The 16,673-nt window shown below is 53.5% G+C and overlaps 1 protein-coding gene across 5 annotated transcripts in view; it reads left to right on the top strand.

The window, feature by feature from the left end:
• Window positions 1–8,336: 8,336 nt before the first annotated feature.
• The window catches only part of LOC133349359 (FYVE, RhoGEF and PH domain-containing protein 4-like), a 50,045-nt gene continuing 41,708 nt past the window's right edge, over window positions 8,337–16,673 (top strand). For all 5 annotated transcript variants that reach the window (XM_061562721.1, XM_061562718.1, XM_061562720.1 and 2 more), the window contains exon 1: window positions 8,337–8,906. In XM_061562721.1, the coding sequence (XP_061418705.1) occupies window positions 8,873–8,906 (34 nt within the window). In that variant the 5' untranslated portion in view covers window positions 8,337–8,872. The remainder of the gene's footprint in view (window positions 8,907–16,673) is intronic.

Here is a 16,673-nt window from a genome sequence, read left to right as displayed (position 1 = left end):
AGAGGGAGGTGGTGTGGCTGGCAGGGGAATGAATGAGGGAGGTGGTGTGGCGGGGAGGGGAATGAGTGAGAGAGGGAGGTGGTGTGGCTGGCAGGGGAATGAATGAGGGAGGTGGTGTGGCTGGCAGGGGAATGAATGAGGGAGGTGGAGTGGTTGGCAGGGGAATTAATGAGGGAGGTGGAGTGGCTGTGGCAGGGGAATGAATGAATGAGGGAGGTGGTGTGGCTGGCAGGGGAATGAATGAGGGAGGTGGTGTGGTTGGCAGGGGAATGAATGAGGGAGGTGGAGTGGCTGGCAGGGGAATGAATGAATGAGGGAGGTGGTGTGGCTGCCAGGGGAATGAATGAGGTGGTGTGGCTGGCAGGGGAATGAATGAGGGAGGTGGTGTGGCTGGCAGGGGAATGAATGAGGGAGGTGGAGTGGTTGGCAGGGGAATTAATGAGGGAGGTGGAGTGGCTGGCAGGGGAATGAATGAGGGAGGTGGTGTGGCTGAAAGGGGAATGAATGAGGGAGGTGGTGTGGCTGGCAGGGGAATGAATGAGGGAGGTGGTGTGGTTTGGCAGGGGAATGAATGAGGGAGGTGGTGTGGCTGGCAGGGGAATGAATGAGGGAGGTGGTGTGGTTGCCAGGGGAATGAATGAGGGAGGTGGTGTGGTTGCCAGGGGAATGAATGAGGGAGGTGGTGTGGCTGGCAGGGGAATGAATGAGGGAGGTGGTGTGGTTGGGAGGGGAATGAGTGAGAGAGGGAGGTGGTGTGGCTGGCAGGGGAATGAATGAGGGAGGTGGTGTGGCTGGCAGGGGAATGAATGAGGGAGGTGGTGTGGCTGGCAGGGGAATGAATGAGGGGGGTGGAGTGGCTGGCAGGGGAATGAATGAGGGAGGTGGTGTGGCTGGCAGGGGAATGAATGAGGGGGGTGGAGTGGCTGGCAGGGGAATGAATGAGGGAGGTGGTGTGGCTAGCAGGGGAATGAATGAGGGAGGTGGTGTGGCTGGGAGGGGAATGAGTGAGAGAGGGAGGTGGTGTGGCTGGCAGGGGAATGAATGAGGGAGGTGGTGTGGCGGGGAGGGGAATGAGTGAGAGAGGGAGGTGGTGTGGCTGGCAGGGGAATGAATGAGGGAGGTGGTGTGGCTAGCAGGGGAATGAATGAGGGAGGTGGTGTGGCTGGAGGGGGAATGAGAGAGAGAGGGAGGTGGTGTGGCTGGCAGGGGAATGAATGAGGGAGGTGGAGTGGCTGGCAGGGGAATGAATGAGGGAGGTGGTGTGGCTAGCAGGGGAATGAATGAGGGAGGTGGTGTGGCTGGGAGGGGAATGAGTGAGAGAGGGAGGTGGTGTGGCTGGCAGGGGAATGAATGAGGGAGGTGGAGTGGCTGGCAGGGGAATGAATGAGGGAGGTGGTGTGGCTAGCAGGGGAATGAATGAGGGAGGTGGTGTGGCTGGCAGGGGAATGAATGAGGGAGGTGGAGTGGCTGGCAGGGGAATGAATGAGGGAGGTGGTGTGACTGGCAGGGGAATGAGTGAGGGAGGTGGTGTGGCTGGCAGGGGAATGAGTGAGGGAGGGAGGTGGTGTGGCTGACAAGGGAATGAATGAGGGAGGTGGAGTGGCTGGCAGGGGAATGAATGAGGGAGGTGGTGTGGCTAGCAGGGGAATGAATGAGGGAGGTGGTGTGGCTGGGAGGGGAATGAGTGAGAGAGGGAGGTGGTGTGGCTAGCAGGGGAATGAATGAGGGAGGTGGTGTGGCTGGGAGGGGAATGAGGGAGGGAGTGAGGTGGCTGGGAGGGGAATGAGGGAGGGAGTGAGGTGGGGTGGTTGCAGGGGAATGAGTGAGCGAGTGAACGAACGAACGAGGCACTTAACGAACGGGTGAATGAATTGTTGAGTCAACGGATGGGTGAGTGAATACGGCGATCACTGCATTTGCGAATTCACAATTTAGTGAATTAATGTATGGACGAATAAGGCAGTGGATGAATGAGCGACTGAATGATTAAGTGAATGAGCGTGTGAATAGATAGGTGGTAGAGGAGGAGAGAGATCTGTAATGGGCATTCTCTGTCGGGTACACTACATATATGTTCAACGCGTGCGGGGGCAGCGTGTGTCGGTGTGAATTTGAGCAACAGGGTGTCAGGCCAATGTGGGAGCACTCGGGAGCCTTCTGCGTGGAGTTTATGTGTCCACTGCTCTGCATGGCGGCATGCGGCTCAGGAAGAAGTGCTCCGTGACGCTCTTTGTTCAGGGCTAGCGCCTCGTGTTCACCACGCGGTGCACGGCGGCTCTCGAAATATTGTAGGTTTTTTTTGTAAAATCAAATTTTAAATGTCTCTTATTTTTATTGCCGATTCCTATGTGTGGGTTCCAACGGGGTTGTCACGGTTCCCTCCAACATCTACAAAAACACCCGGACAATTGTTTTACACTGGGATTGGCAAACAAACAAACCATCCCAATTCTGCTGAAATAGTACCTGTAAATGACTCAATTGGGATCGCACAGCAGCAGGAGCAGCGGGGGCATCGCCCCCCTGCTATTGTGAATACTTGTCAGCACTCTCTTGCAAAAGAGTCGTGAGCCTCTGGTGAGGCTTTGCTGGGGGGAAATGTAGATCGAATAAAATACAACTTCAGAGGTTGTTCCAGGGTGCCATTCCCCGCCACAAGGTAGCGGCATTGTTCCCTGCAGTCGTTCCGAGAAGAGAGATTTCTTGAAAAAAAGAATAGGATTGACCCTTTCCTGCAATAACACACGAGGTGGTCCAATGTCCAAACACCAAACAGACATTGCAAGGCATCATCAAGTCTGCATTAACCACACGTTTGCAGTAAAACATGCACACACACACGTGCTTTGATAGAGTACGCATTGGCTTTGAAACTGTGGTCCCATTTAAATCTCTTGATCTGATGCCATACCACGATATGCAATCATCAAAGTCTGTGTCTACTATAATGCAGGTTTTTTTTGGGTTAGATCGCGTAAATATATAAATGTGTTGTTAAACCCGCCACCACCCGACACAGCCAATTAGTAAGGTTTGTCACGTAAACAGAACGTGCCAATTCGTTACTAGTACAGCACATCGGTGTGTTGGAGAGCAAATCCACAAAAAATTACAATCTGAGTTCGACGTTTCGCCAGTAATAACCAGCATCGTCAAGCGGCAGTCAGATTTGTGGTGGCGGTTTTAACGACGCATCTATTTTTACACGACCTACCCCCACAAAACTGTATTATGGATGAAATTGGTCGCGAAAGCTTCCGTCACCTTGCTCTCCTGCCGTCTCCTGGCGAGCCAGGGTCACAAGATCTGCGTGCAATCCACCAACACTCGCTGCTTCCACTGCAGTGCTGGGTCACAGGCAGCCATGTGCATAGCCACCACCATCGCTCGGCTGCCTGTCTGCACATTAACTTGCTACAGGTTGCATGGGCCTGTCTTGTTTCACGAAGACAAGGCGGTTTGTTACAATACTGTCTCTCTCTCTATGTGCGTTCTTGTTTGCTTCTCTGTACATTCATCTGCACTTCTATCTGCAAGTCTGCCTCTCTGTCTTCTCACTGAGCGTGTATACACCAACACGCCAACACCGAGTACCGACCGAGACACTTGCACCCAGGTAACCCGTGACTGCATGCGTGCCTTTTTAAAATCATAGTATCGTTGAAAATAAGTGCCCTTATTGGCATCCACGAGTACTGACGCTGATTAACCGGTTCGGTGTCAGTGGCCCACTTCACACACGCCGAGCGCCCGGGCGTGGTTGCAGTGCCTCCAGCCTCTTCGTGAGTCGTGTCAACCATTTGTAGCTTGCTCGCTCACTGTATCTTCTCCCACAGCTTGCATGGGCCACACGGGGCACATTTTTCTTTGCGTTGTATGCACGCGTGTGCCTGCAGGGACGTGTCAAACTGTCTTTTATTTACTGAAGTGTCTCTCGTAAAAAGGAAACTCAGACGGGATGACGCGCTTTCGATACTTGTCACGTTTTCCCAAAATATAGTTTTGGAGATACAAAGGTGGTGGTGGATACGCTGCCGCACGTGGCTGGTTGGAATCCAGCGCTGTGGAGGCAGCAGCGAGGGGTGGTGGATCACCGCACAGATGGGGGATGAAACTCCCTTCCAGTGGGCGGAGATGAGAAGCCGTACCCTGGCTCACAGGGAGGAGGCGGTACAGCAAGTGGACGAATCTCCATCTGTTTCCGTTTGTATAGGGATCGAGTATTGCTCCCTCACGCGTGGCGTGTGTTTTTTCTGGGTGCTCCGATTTCCTCCCACACTTAGACACTCATTAATTGATTCTAGATTTGAAGCTTTCGTTACTGCAAGGATTCATACTCTTAGGTTGTTCGGTAAAGTCACGTAGGTAAAAAATAAAAAAATAATAGAAATAATATAAATAAAATAATAAATCACGACGTTTCGTGATTTATTTGAGACAGTAAATCTAGTTGTGACGGTTCCACCTGATGACGGAGACGTGTTACCTCCGAAACGTGATTTATTATTTTATTTCTATTATTATTTCTATTATTTTTTACCTACGTGACTACCGAAAAACCTAAGAGTATAAGTACTCATTAATTGGCCAATAATATCCCTATATATAGAGGACCGCAGATCTTGGGGAACTGTTGAGAGCGCTGGCTCGTCACTGCGTGACTGCTACTGCTGCTGCCTTCCCGCTTCTGGTCTGTGGTTCCTCCTCCTCCTCGCGCCTCTGAGCCCTCCCCTGTCGCTAGGAGAGCGAACAAACGCCGTGCAGCGGCACAGCGTTGCAAGTTGTATTTGCAAATGCTGTTATGTATGTTTAAGTAACTTCATTAACATACACGCAGACATTTCGTCCTTACAGCCATTACATTCATAAAAGAGGTTTTTTGGGGTTAGATCACGTACATATATAAATGTGTCGTTATACCCGCCATGACCCGACACAGCCAGTTAGTAAGGTTTGTCACGTAAACAAAACGTGCCAATTCGTCACTAGTACAGCACACCGGTGTGTTGGAGAGCAAATCCACAACATTTTACAATCTGAGTACGACGTTTCGCCAGTATTTACAACCGGCGTCATCAGGCGACAGCCAGATTTACATCAATTACATCCTGATCATTACTGCGGATGCGATGACCAGACAATACTGCACGCCATCCGTTTCACGGCGCACGTTAAAGATCCCGTGACGTAGTTTGCAAGAGGGGGCCATTGTGTGTCGGCGTCAAAACCCACATTTGTGGCAAATTCGCAAAGGACACCACGAATTAATCAATTTGAATCACGCACACAAACAAGAGCACTCGTCGTCCCGCCGACTGGCAGGCTCATGCCCAGGAACAGCTGTCACTGGGGGCGAGATCACAGCAGCACTCATCCGCCACTGCTTGCAGACAAGCCTGTATGGAGCCAACCGCGCTAATCGAGGCGTGGGGGGAGGACAAAAAAAATGACCACAAAAAACTGTTTTAAAGAATTGAGTTTCAATATCGATTTCAAAGTGCATCGCTCCAGTAGCTTCCTAGTGTACCTCAAGTCACCCTTGAAAATGTGACTCACCCGGGTATCACGAGTTCGCACCCGGGCATACAAGATACCGTGCACTCAAAAAAGCTGAACTCACTGTGGCCTGGCAGTCAGCGAATGAGACTGGAAAATACGAATGAGACTGGCAAACAGGCGGACCGTTGTAATGTGCGAGGAGTCCCAGAGTGTTCACACACGGCGCGCAACAGGCTGAAAGTTCACTCACCTGCCCTCTCACCTGCCCTCTCACCTGCCCTCTCACCTGCCCTCTCACCTGCCCTCTCACCTGTCCTCTCACCTGCCCTCTCACCTGCACGCGTCTTTAACAGTTGCCGAGTACCCGGCTCAAAGGCCCACTGGACGTCAAGCGGCCCGCAGCAAACAGCACGGTTAAAATCGTCACGTGCGTCAGAGTTAATACGTCTCTTCAAATGAGCGAGGCGATGATGATGATGAATGCTTGGGTGAAAAATAGACGCTGGTGATTGGAAGGGTAATTCCAAAGTGCGAGGGAAGAAGCGGCACGGGTGGGTGGGGGGGAATTCTCTATAACTCCATTGGTGTACGGTGCTTTTTTTCTGGAAGACTTTGCAGTTTTTTCCTGGATTTTTCTGTTTGCGCATAGTCACTTTAAGATGTTTTCTTGTTCATATTTTTTGTTTGTTGCAGTTGCACCCGATTCAAGAGCCGAATGGCTCACAGGGCTATACCTAATGAATGAAACTGAAAAAACTGAAACCTGTCCACTTTGTAACCGTGGGTGCCGGACGTGAAGAGGTGACCCTCCTTGGACTTGCATCGCTTGCACAGGAAAGTGTAAGAAGCTGCGTGCCTCGTTGCAGACAAGTTGTCGGCGGGGCTCGCGTGATCCCGACAGCAGCCACCGGAGGACGCTACACACACGCACACGCGAATCGCGACAATTCAGGGGATGTCCCGGCGTCGGTCTTGGCGTCGGATGGCAGGGGAGTGGGAGGGTTGTCGTAAATCAGTAGTTCTTGGATATACTCGGGCCGACCATGGGATCGTGGAATTTCCAATGCTGGCTGAGGAGCGATGAAAGGTGGGCAGGCGTTGTCGACTACAACAGCGTTCTGGGGGGCATCACGAGAGAGACGGAGAGAGACAGAGGAAGCGGGCAGTGCCACCTTGCGTGCTGGAAACTAAACGCGGCGTGGATTTGCAGTCACCTCTTGGACACCTCAACAGGCGCTGACACGAAATTAATCCCGCGACAGAATGAAACAATAATTATGTTAATGTACCAGGCCCATATATGGATCGATGTACATTCAGAAAATTTATTATTGCCGCGGCATTAAAATAATAAATTATGTTAATTGTACAGGCCCTTATATGGAGCTGTGTATATTAACATAATGTCTCGTTCATTCTGTCGTGGATGTATTCAGTCTCCTGTTGACAGCGCCTGCAATCCGCGCAGCAGAGGGCAATGCAGCGAAATCCATTGCTGTACTGTACTAAGGGGCCGTCCATAAATGACGTCACGAGATTTTGGACGATTTTTACCCCCCCCCCCCCTTCGTCACGCGGCGTCACAAAAAGTCAGAACCCCCCTCAAATATGACGTCACAAAGCTCTGCCCCCCCCCCAAATAAAACATGCTTCAAATCGCTTTAAACTATTGTTATTGTAGTGCGTATTTAATGTGGCGCTGCACTCTGTTGTAGGAGAAAACATTTATTAAAACGTCTATTTAATTAAGTAGAACGTGTTGTCTATATTTATTTAAAGTTGCGCATTTTGATGTGACGTCACATTTCTCCGCCCCCCAGGTGCGTGACGTAATTTATGGACGGCCCCTCTCACCTGCTTATTAAAGTGGATTTACATGTCTACGTCGTGACGTCATGGCGGCGGCGGGAGGCGTGGTCGCGTTCAGGTGAGGAGAGATTGATCGATTCATCGATTATATTAGATCAATTCTTCACTCGCTCCACACCTCCGTTCGCGTACGCAAGGATCGATGGGGTTGTTTAAATTGCTGATCGATTCGTACACCGTTTTACACAACAGGTTCACGCGTTTCCCCGCAGCCGCTAGAGGCCGCAACATTTGCGGTGGGTTCAACAGAGTCGCATACTTTGGAGGCAGCGCATTTATTTATTTAACAGAATAACAACCTCGGGTGGTGACCACCCGGCTAACTTCACTCGTTACCACGTCACTGTTACTAGGGACCCGGGACCAACAGCATCTGCCCGGGTCCACGTGCTGGAAGACTCGTAGATCGGAGATCGCAGACGAAGGGTTTCTTTCCCGGGATGAACAACCCCGGTCCTTCTCGGGACCCGGCTGATATTCTCTGCGGCGTGGCCGTCGTCCCCCTTCCAGAACCATCGGTAAGGATCTGGGTCCCAATCACGTGACCACCCCTAGCCCCCTCTTGGGCCCCCCCCCCTGTCACCTTCACCGGCCACGTGCCCTCCTCCCGGGTCAGTCGGAGTGCCACGACCTCACACGACCTTCCCCTGAGGTCGGCACCCACGCACCGTGTCCTGTAGGGCCGGCACTGCACTTGCAGCCTGGTGACATCCAGCGATGTCACATTTACCACAATAACATCAGTAGAATCGAGTATTAAATAGACGACACGTTCTCACGTGGAATCGACGTGAGAGCGATAACACACAATGCCCTGCAGAGCAATTCCTCGCCAGAACACGCCCACACACGCCCACACGCACACACGCAAAGAAATCCGCGGCAGTTGCCATTCTTCACAATCGTTGCTCCCCCCTTCCCAACCCATGCCCTCGTATAAACAACAACAACCACCAAGGCGCCCAGCACACTGGGCAATGACAACAACACAGAGAGCCGGCTCTTTCTTGTGCACCAACGGCCCCCAGGCAGAATCACCGACGTGTACTCCACCTGCGCCCCACCGAGGAACTTCCTCGCATTGTCCCTCTTCACCCCCCCCTCCTCCTCCTCGCGCAGACTCTGCACAGAGGAAGGAGGTGGCCCATTGAACACGAACGAGGGGCAGTCGGCAGCGCCCTGAGCTCGGCATCGCGCTCAGCAGGCGCAGCGAGAGAGCGGTGGTGGGTGCTGCTCCCCCTCCCACACGCGGCACGTGTCGCCATCCAGGGCAGCAGCAGTGCGCTCCGCAGCTCCGCGATGGAGGGGGTGCTCTAGGGAGTTGGTGTTGGCGGCCTCGAAAGAGTCAAGAGGAAGGAGGCTCGAGGGAAGAGGTCGGCGGAGTGAGGAGGAGGCGGGAGTTGTTGCTCGTAGAGTTGGTGGACTTTCTGCTGGTCGATCAAGAGGTGGTGGAAGAGGAGGAGGAGGTTTGTGTTGGTGGCGGTAGGAGACTGCACCTGGAGCAATGGCATCCGGCTCGGAGCGCCGTCTCCGCACAGGTGAGGAGGAGGAGGCGAACCCGAGCGCAGCAGCTGCACGGAGGTCGTGATTTTCACCATTGCCATCATCGTGTCTTGTCCGGATTATAAGACGCACTAACCCACCCCACTATGTTACAGCGACTGTTGGGGGGGGGGGGGGGTTACAATCCGGTGGATGCGCGCGCGTGTGTGTGAGCAGTTTCTTGCAACTTGACAGCGGGAAACTTGTGGGTTAACATGCCTTCCCGCCCCTCCGATTAACACGGTTGGCTACGTACGTACGGTGCGAAAGAAGTTCAGCATAAATATTTATAACCCGGCGTTTATATATACACACACACCGTGTCTCCGATGCAGTAAACCCATCTCATGTGCCAAGGGCCGTTGCCCGAAACGTCGCCGATGGTATTTTTTCACTTTTAAAGCGAAAGTGTTATTGACGAATGTGTTGAGTAGAAGAGAAGCGATTGGCCATCATAATCCTCGTCAACCATCTATCCACTGCTGGATGAATGCATCCCCAACCCACCCAAGCAGTCGCCCTTTCTCCACGTTCCTGCGACGCAAAGATCCACCTGGCACCTGCCTGCACTCGACTTTCATTTCATCGCTCCATCTCCGCGTGGAGGACATTGCTCGCAAACGGCACGTGCCGATCCCTCTCGGGTTGAGACCTCTGCATGCGTGTGTGTGTGTCTATGTGTGTCGATGTGTGTGTGTGTCTATGTGTGTGTGTCTATGTGTGTCGATGTGTGTGCGGCAAAACAACCTCCTACCTCCTCGCGGTGCCGGACGGGCAACACTGTCGTGGGCAGTGCTGTGGGGGGAGGGCCAATGCCCATTGGCCTCTCCCCTCATGGCGTCTGTGACCACCACAGTGGCTAAATGGGGGCTCTGGACGGGTGTGAGGGGCTGGTAACCCCTCCACCTTCAATTAACCACCACTAAACCACGAATTAAACATAAACCTGTAACAAATAAGCTTGTGCCGGAGGCCCCGGGGGGTCAGGCTTTTATGACGTCTCCTGGCCAAACCCCATTTGGCGGAGCCAGGAGATTGAATTTTCACCCTCGGGGCTCCTCCACAAACAACAAAAAACCATTGCGGATGGCCACGTGGAATGTTCGAACGCTCACTGCGGAGGAGAGGCTGCCACTCCTCTGTCGGGAGCTGGACCGGTACCGCCTGGATCTCTGTGGCATTCAGGAGGTCCGGTGGACCGGTTCTGGCTCCTGCCACCATGAGGGGTGGACAGTCCTCTACTCGGGGCAGGAGACTGCCAAACAACAGGGTGTGGCTCTTCTTCTGAACAAAAGAATGAAGGGGGCGTGGGAGCGTGGCGGTGAGGTGTGGGAAGCTGTAAGCCCCAGGATACTTTGGGCTCGCCTTCCCATCAACCAGAGGCGAGGAGTGGTGGTCGTGGTTACTTATGCCCCCACCGAAGACGAACATCCGTGGAGGGATGCAGGCAAAGCCGATGAGTCAGACTCTTTCTATGACCTCCTGTCACAGGTGCTGGCTAAAGTGGCCACTCGGGACAGAGTCATCTTGTTGGGTGACTTCAATGCCCGAGTTGGTCATGATGCTGATACCTGGTCTGGAGTGATTGGAAGGCATGGGCCAGATCAGCTCAATAATAACGGTAGGAGGCTGCTAGATTTTTGTGCAGCCCATGGGCTTGTAATTACCAACACGCTCTTCCGGCATCGGCGCATCCACACAACATCATGGATACATGCCGGGTCCAAGCAAGAACATCTGCTGGACTACATAGTGACGGACCAGCGGATGCGAACCCATGTCCTTGACACCAGGACCTACCGTGGAGCTGATCTCTCCTCTGACCATCGACTAGTCATCTGTAAGATGCGCCTGCCTTTCTTCCACTCCGGTGGTGGGTGTACACCCAGGATCCCATTCCAACCAAAAGTGGCCTGGTCTCAGTTAGCTGATGAAAGTTGCAAGCGAGAATTTCATCATCGCTTGCAGCTGGGGTTGGCATCGTCCCCCACTCCACCTGATGTCGAGGGGAAATGGGCGAGGTTTAAGACTGTGACTCATGCAGCTGCAATGGCTGCTTTGGGTACGCGGTCCAGACCTCCCCAGAAACCCTGGCTGACAGAGGAGGTGTTCAGGTTAATTGAGAAAAAGCGTCAGGCCCACTCTCATCGCCTACAGCATCCCACGTCAGAGAATGAGGAGGTTTACCGCAGCCTTCGCTCAGAAGTTCGGAGAGCCGTAAGGCGCTGTAAGGATGGGTGGTGGTCGCGAGTTGCTGAGGAGATGGAGTCTGCCTCAGTGGCCCGTGATCACAAATCACTATTTAACTCCATCAAAAAAGTAACCTGCAGCGCCACACCTATTACCATCATTAGAGGAAAAAACGGTGATCCAATCTCCGACCCACAGGAACAGGTTTGCAGATTTGCTGAGCATTTCTGTGAGGTCCTGGGGGAGGGAAATTCTCTCAGCCAGGAAAACATCATGGCACAAAGTGGTGATAACCCTGCTGAGGCTGCGGTGCCTCAAATATTGGAAGAGGTCACCCCCTGTGAGTGGCTGGCTGAGGTGCCAGCTGTTGAGGAAGTACTGAGGGCGATCCGGAGTCTGAGACCAGGGAAGGCATCGGGCAGAGATGATCTCCCAAGCGAAATGCTGAGGGAGGGTGGCGTTTGTGCACAGACTGCCCTATATGACATCATAACAACAGTCTGGACCACTGGACGGGTTCCGCAGGACTGGAAGGATGCCCTGGTGGTTCCCCTCTTTAAGAAGGGGGACCGTACCGACTGTAACAACTACAGGGGCATCTCACTCCTCAGTGTGCCGGGTAAGGTCCTGGCAAGGATTATTCAACATCGCCTTGCTAGGCACGCTGAGGAGAGGCTTGCGGAGCCCCAATGCGGTTTCAGGAAAGGGCGGTCCTGCACAGATGCCATATTTTCTGTCCGTCTGCTACAGCAGAGGTGTAGGGAATTCCAAAAAGACCTACATCTCTGCTTTATTGACCTGGTCAAGGCCTATGATACCATCAGTAGGCCTGGGCTCTGGGTTGTTCTTCGTGCTTTCGGAGTCCCTGACCCTCTGCTCACGATCATTAAGGACCTTCATGATGGTGAGCGGGCCCGGGTAAAACTACGTGGCCGGGAGTCGGAGCCTTTCCCTGTACACCTTGGGGTGCGACAGGGATGTCCTCTGGCTCCCACATTATTTAACATCTATTTTGACCGCGTAGTTCGTGAAGCCTTCAATAGCTGTACCGGGGGAATTTCCATTTGGTACAGATATAATGGGAGGCTGATCGACGCCCGGGTGCGATCAAGGGATGGCTCCCTATTGGTCAACCACGTTATGTATGCCGATGATTTGGTAATAGCTGCTCACTCAGAGGAGGAGTTGGAGACGCTGCTGCTGAGACTGGAGCGTGCCACTAAGAGGTGGGGCCTTACCATCAGCCCCACCAAAACTAAGCACCTGCCTGGGTATTTTGTACCATCGGACACTCCACCCCCACAACTCCCAATTGGTGATGGGGCAGTTGTGGAGAGAGTGGAGAGTTTCCCATACCTGGGCAGTGTGCTTATGACCGGCTCCAGTCTATCAGCAGAGGTCTCACTCCGAATCAGTCGAGCGGCAATATCTTTTCATCGGTTGCGTAACGCTGTGTGGAAGCTACCTGGTCTGTCGCTCCGCACGAAGCTTCAGGTCTTCTCGGCCACGGTCATTCCCTCCCTTCTCTACGCTTGCGAGACGTGGACCCCCCTGGTGGAGCATCTTCGCCGGTTGGAAACATTTAGGCTGGCCTGCCTACGATCCATCCTGGGTTTAACCAGGCTGGATTGTGTGAGGAGCTCACAAATCCTTGAAAGATCTGGGCAAAGTCCCATCAGTGAGCTCCTCCGGCAGGCAAGGCTGCGTTGGCTGGGTCATGTAGCCCGCATGCCCAGCCACCGCATGCCTAAACAGCTTTTGTTCGGCCGGATCGAGGGGGCTAGACGGGCGCGGCACGGGCTGGAGAAGAGATGGAGTGATGTGGTACAGGAGGACGTGGAGCTGAGTGGACTTGCCGATGACTGGTACCAGCGGTGTCAAGATCGGCCTCAGTGGAGGAGGCTCGTGAAGGACGCTACTGGGCAGTTGGAGGCAGTCGCCCTCCAACAACAACGGAGGGCGGAGGAGCGACGCTCACAACAACGAGCGGAGCGCCGGGTGGCTAAAGCACAGCAAGTTGGCACAGTAGGGGGCACAGGTGGTGCATCAGCCAGTCATCTCGGTCATCTCGGTCAGTCGACCCGTGGCACCTGCTGGGTCTGCCCCGTGACCTCCTGCCAGCGGGCTTTCGACACTTCACGTGGCCTCAAGGTGCACTTGGCCTGGCACAAGCATCGTGGTGACGTCACCGCCACTTAGTGGCGAATGGCGGTTGTTGTTGTTGTTGTTGTGTGTCTATGTTGTGGGGAGCGGTAGTGTAGCGGTTAGCGCGCTGCGCTATGAACCTGGCGACCCGGGTTCGATTCCCGCTCACGGCTAACACCAGTGACGATTATCTGAACCGGTCCTGGGCCTCCCCTAGGTCGACTCAGCCTGAAATGAGTACCTGGTGCGGTGTGTAAACATCGTCACTAGGGAGACAAAGGCGGTCGGGCGTGGTGCTGGCCACCCACCCCCTCGTGTACCGTTCCGGCCTTCATAGGTGCTCGCTAACAGCACTTGCCCCTACAGTCTGTTCAGGCTATACGGGGGATCTTTGTGTGTCTATGTGTGTGTGTCTATGTATGTGTGTCAGTTTGTGTGTGTGTCTGTGTGTGTCTGTGTGTGTGTCTATGTGTGTGTGTGTCTATGTGTGTCAGTGTGTGTCTGTGTGTGTGTGTCTATGTGTGTCGATGTGTGTGTGTCAGTGTGTGTGTCTATGTGTGTGTGTGTCTATGTACGTGTGTCAGTTTGTGTGTGTCTATGTGGCGCTGAGCGCGCAGCACTACGAACCCGGCAACCCGGGTTCGATTCCCACTCACAGCCAAAACCAGTGACGATTATTTTAACCGGTCCTGGGCATTCCCTAGGTCGATTCAGCCTCAAATGAGTACCTGGTGCGATGTGTAAACATGTGTAAACATCGCCACTGGGGAGACAAAGGCGGTCGGGCGTGGTGCTGGCCCCTTCGTGTGCCGTTCCGGCCTTCATAGGTGCTCGCTAACAGCACTTGCCCCTACAGTCTGTCAAGGCTATACGGGGGATCTTTGTGTGTGTGTTTTGAACGTCTTTCGCACCGTACGTAGCCAACCGTGCTCATAGGAGGTGCGGGGGAAGGAAAGCAAACTAGACGTTGCTAAAAAGCAGTTCTAAAGAAATTAGTTTTCAATTAAAAAATACGTTTTCATTTTCAAAACTCTGTACTCTGAGGGTCTAAGGAAACCCCAAGTCTCTCCCACCTCGAGACCGGATCCTTCTACAGTAGGAGTAATACAATCGTCGTTCTTAGCCCGTTACTTTCACGAGACCACATCGTGAGTACAGTACATTGGTCGTGGCGCGCGCCGTATTCCACAGACGCAGCCCGCGGTCCATTCGCCACGTGGGTTTTACCCAATACAGCTTTTTCCAGTTCTCTCGAATTTAGCTCAAGTTAGACCGTCACGCCGACACGCGCGGGCTTACCGCCCCCTACCCTCCAGTAGCGTCACGCGGGATCGCTTTTATTTTTTTGTGAACGTTCACTCTGAGCGAGTGTTATTAACCAGGGCGGCCGCCTGGGCTCGAATCGCGAACACCTGCGACAAGTCAGCTGCGAACTCGCGCCTTCAATCGGTCACAGCGTCGCGCTCACGGTAAGAGACGAGCACACTCAGAGGGCAGGGTGGCAGCGCGGTGGTTAACACTCGTGCGTGCCGGAAGAACGGGCATAGGTTCGATCCCCGAGTCGGGCGCCTTTCGGGATGGATGGAGTTTGTACGCTCTCCCGATGCTCTGCATGGGTTTCCTCCGGGTTCTCCGATGTCCTCTCAATGCCTAGAATGAAACCCGCCACGCAATGTGACTGGGACTGTATTGGTTCAAAACACCCGCTGCTGCTGAGAAATTACCCGCAGTTTGCCCTATAGAGATTACAAACACGCACAGTTGCGATCCTCGCACCAGACTGGGAAACTTGGCAGAAGAGTCTTGAGACTCAGGGAGGCCTTTCTGGGTGAACACGCGTCAATAGAATACAGCAATTCTTCGTTTAAGGCGGTAGATGCGTTCCTGAAAAAGTTACGCTTTTAACCGATGAATTACAGTACAATGCTGAATAAGAGAACTGAGATAAGGATACGATGTGATACTGTGTCATTCCGCGTACCCTACTGCCCATTCCCGCTCAGAACCCGCGTTATCACGGGCGAGTTCCGCCTTGCGTGAAAAGTGTTCCCGAATAGGAAGAACCGCGTTATAGCGACAGCGCGTTGTGTGAAAAACGCGTTAAGCGAGGATTTACCGCAAAATTGGTGGTGCAGGGGCCACCCTCGGCACCCGTCCCCAAGTACCGGCCCTGGTTCCCGTGGGCTCTGCCCGGAGGTGACATCGTCTCCGTGGAATCAGTGTGGTGGTGATAATGACGACGATAAGGCGTGTGTGTGAGTGTCTGTTGAATTGTAAAAGTACCGAGCGTGCACACACACACACCCTCCCACGGTCACGCGAAGTCTAAACACACACGCACACAATGCAGCACTGTGCACAGAGAGACTACCACCCCACGTACTCGACAGCCTGTCGCCTTGTACCGGGCTCATGGGGGGCGCGTGCCGCGTGCGAACACGACGTGGGTGACGTGACCAGCACCGCCACGCCGGGCCGCCTTTGTCTCCCCGGGGAAATGTCAATCCTCAATGGCGGAGCCAGGGTTTTCAGGTAGGGGGAGCAACCCTTCCAGCAATGAAAAATGATCGGAGTTGTTAGTAAGGACTTGTCCCTTGCTTTTTATTCGACGCGTGTGCGGCGATGGCGCACACATCTGCGAGTCACTTATATCCGCTTTGCCGTTATTTATTGCCAATTATGGACTCAGACTATTGTCCTATCATCTCATAGAGTTCCTGGCACGTAATAATATGCTACACGGTGGCAGTAGGGGTCGCAAAATGCCGAATTATTACTAATAAACCCCAATGATCCGATCGAAATGAGGGATTTCGATCGGATCATTGGGGGGGCACGTGCCCCCCCCCCCCCCCCCCCACTGGTTCGGCTGTCTCTTGTCGCAGAAGCTGGGTCCCTCTTTTTTGGCGGTGTTCGCCGCCGCTTAACCTTTCTTTTTCCGTGGCACTTCTGGCCGGGCGAACACTTTTGAGGGCAGAGATTACTTGTGACAGTTTGACTTTAGGAACTTCCTCTTGCTCTTTTGAAAACATGTGGTGGTGTTTTTTTCTTTCTCTCCGCTGTAGTTAACTGTTTGAGTGTTCTGTAGAGATGCGGGGTGGGGGGGAATGTTTCCACTGCCTTGTGCGTGCTGGTGCGAGTGTGTCTGCATATGGGGAACGGTGCTGTAGCGGCTAGCACGCTGTGCCAGGAGCCCGGATACCCGAGTTCGATTCCCACGCATGGCAAACACCAGTGACCATTATCTGGACTGGTCTTGGGCCTCTCCGAGGTAGACTCAGCCTTAAATTAGTACCTAGTGTGATACGTAAACATTGTCGCTGGGGAGACAGAGGCGGCCGGGCGTGGTGCTTGCCTCCCACTCCATCGTGTGTGCCGTGCCGGTCTTCATAGGTGCTCGCTAAAGACACTTGCCCCAACGGTATTTT

Source organism: Lethenteron reissneri, chromosome 30 (assembly GCF_015708825.2).
Source record: "Lethenteron reissneri isolate LAM-NWPU_2019-01 chromosome 30, ASM1570882v1, whole genome shotgun sequence".
Classification (NCBI taxonomy): Eukaryota; Metazoa; Chordata; class Hyperoartia; order Petromyzontiformes; family Petromyzontidae; genus Lethenteron; species Lethenteron reissneri.
The sequence above is the reverse complement of the archived record's forward strand: the minus strand, read 5'-3'. Positions and strand labels throughout refer to the sequence as shown.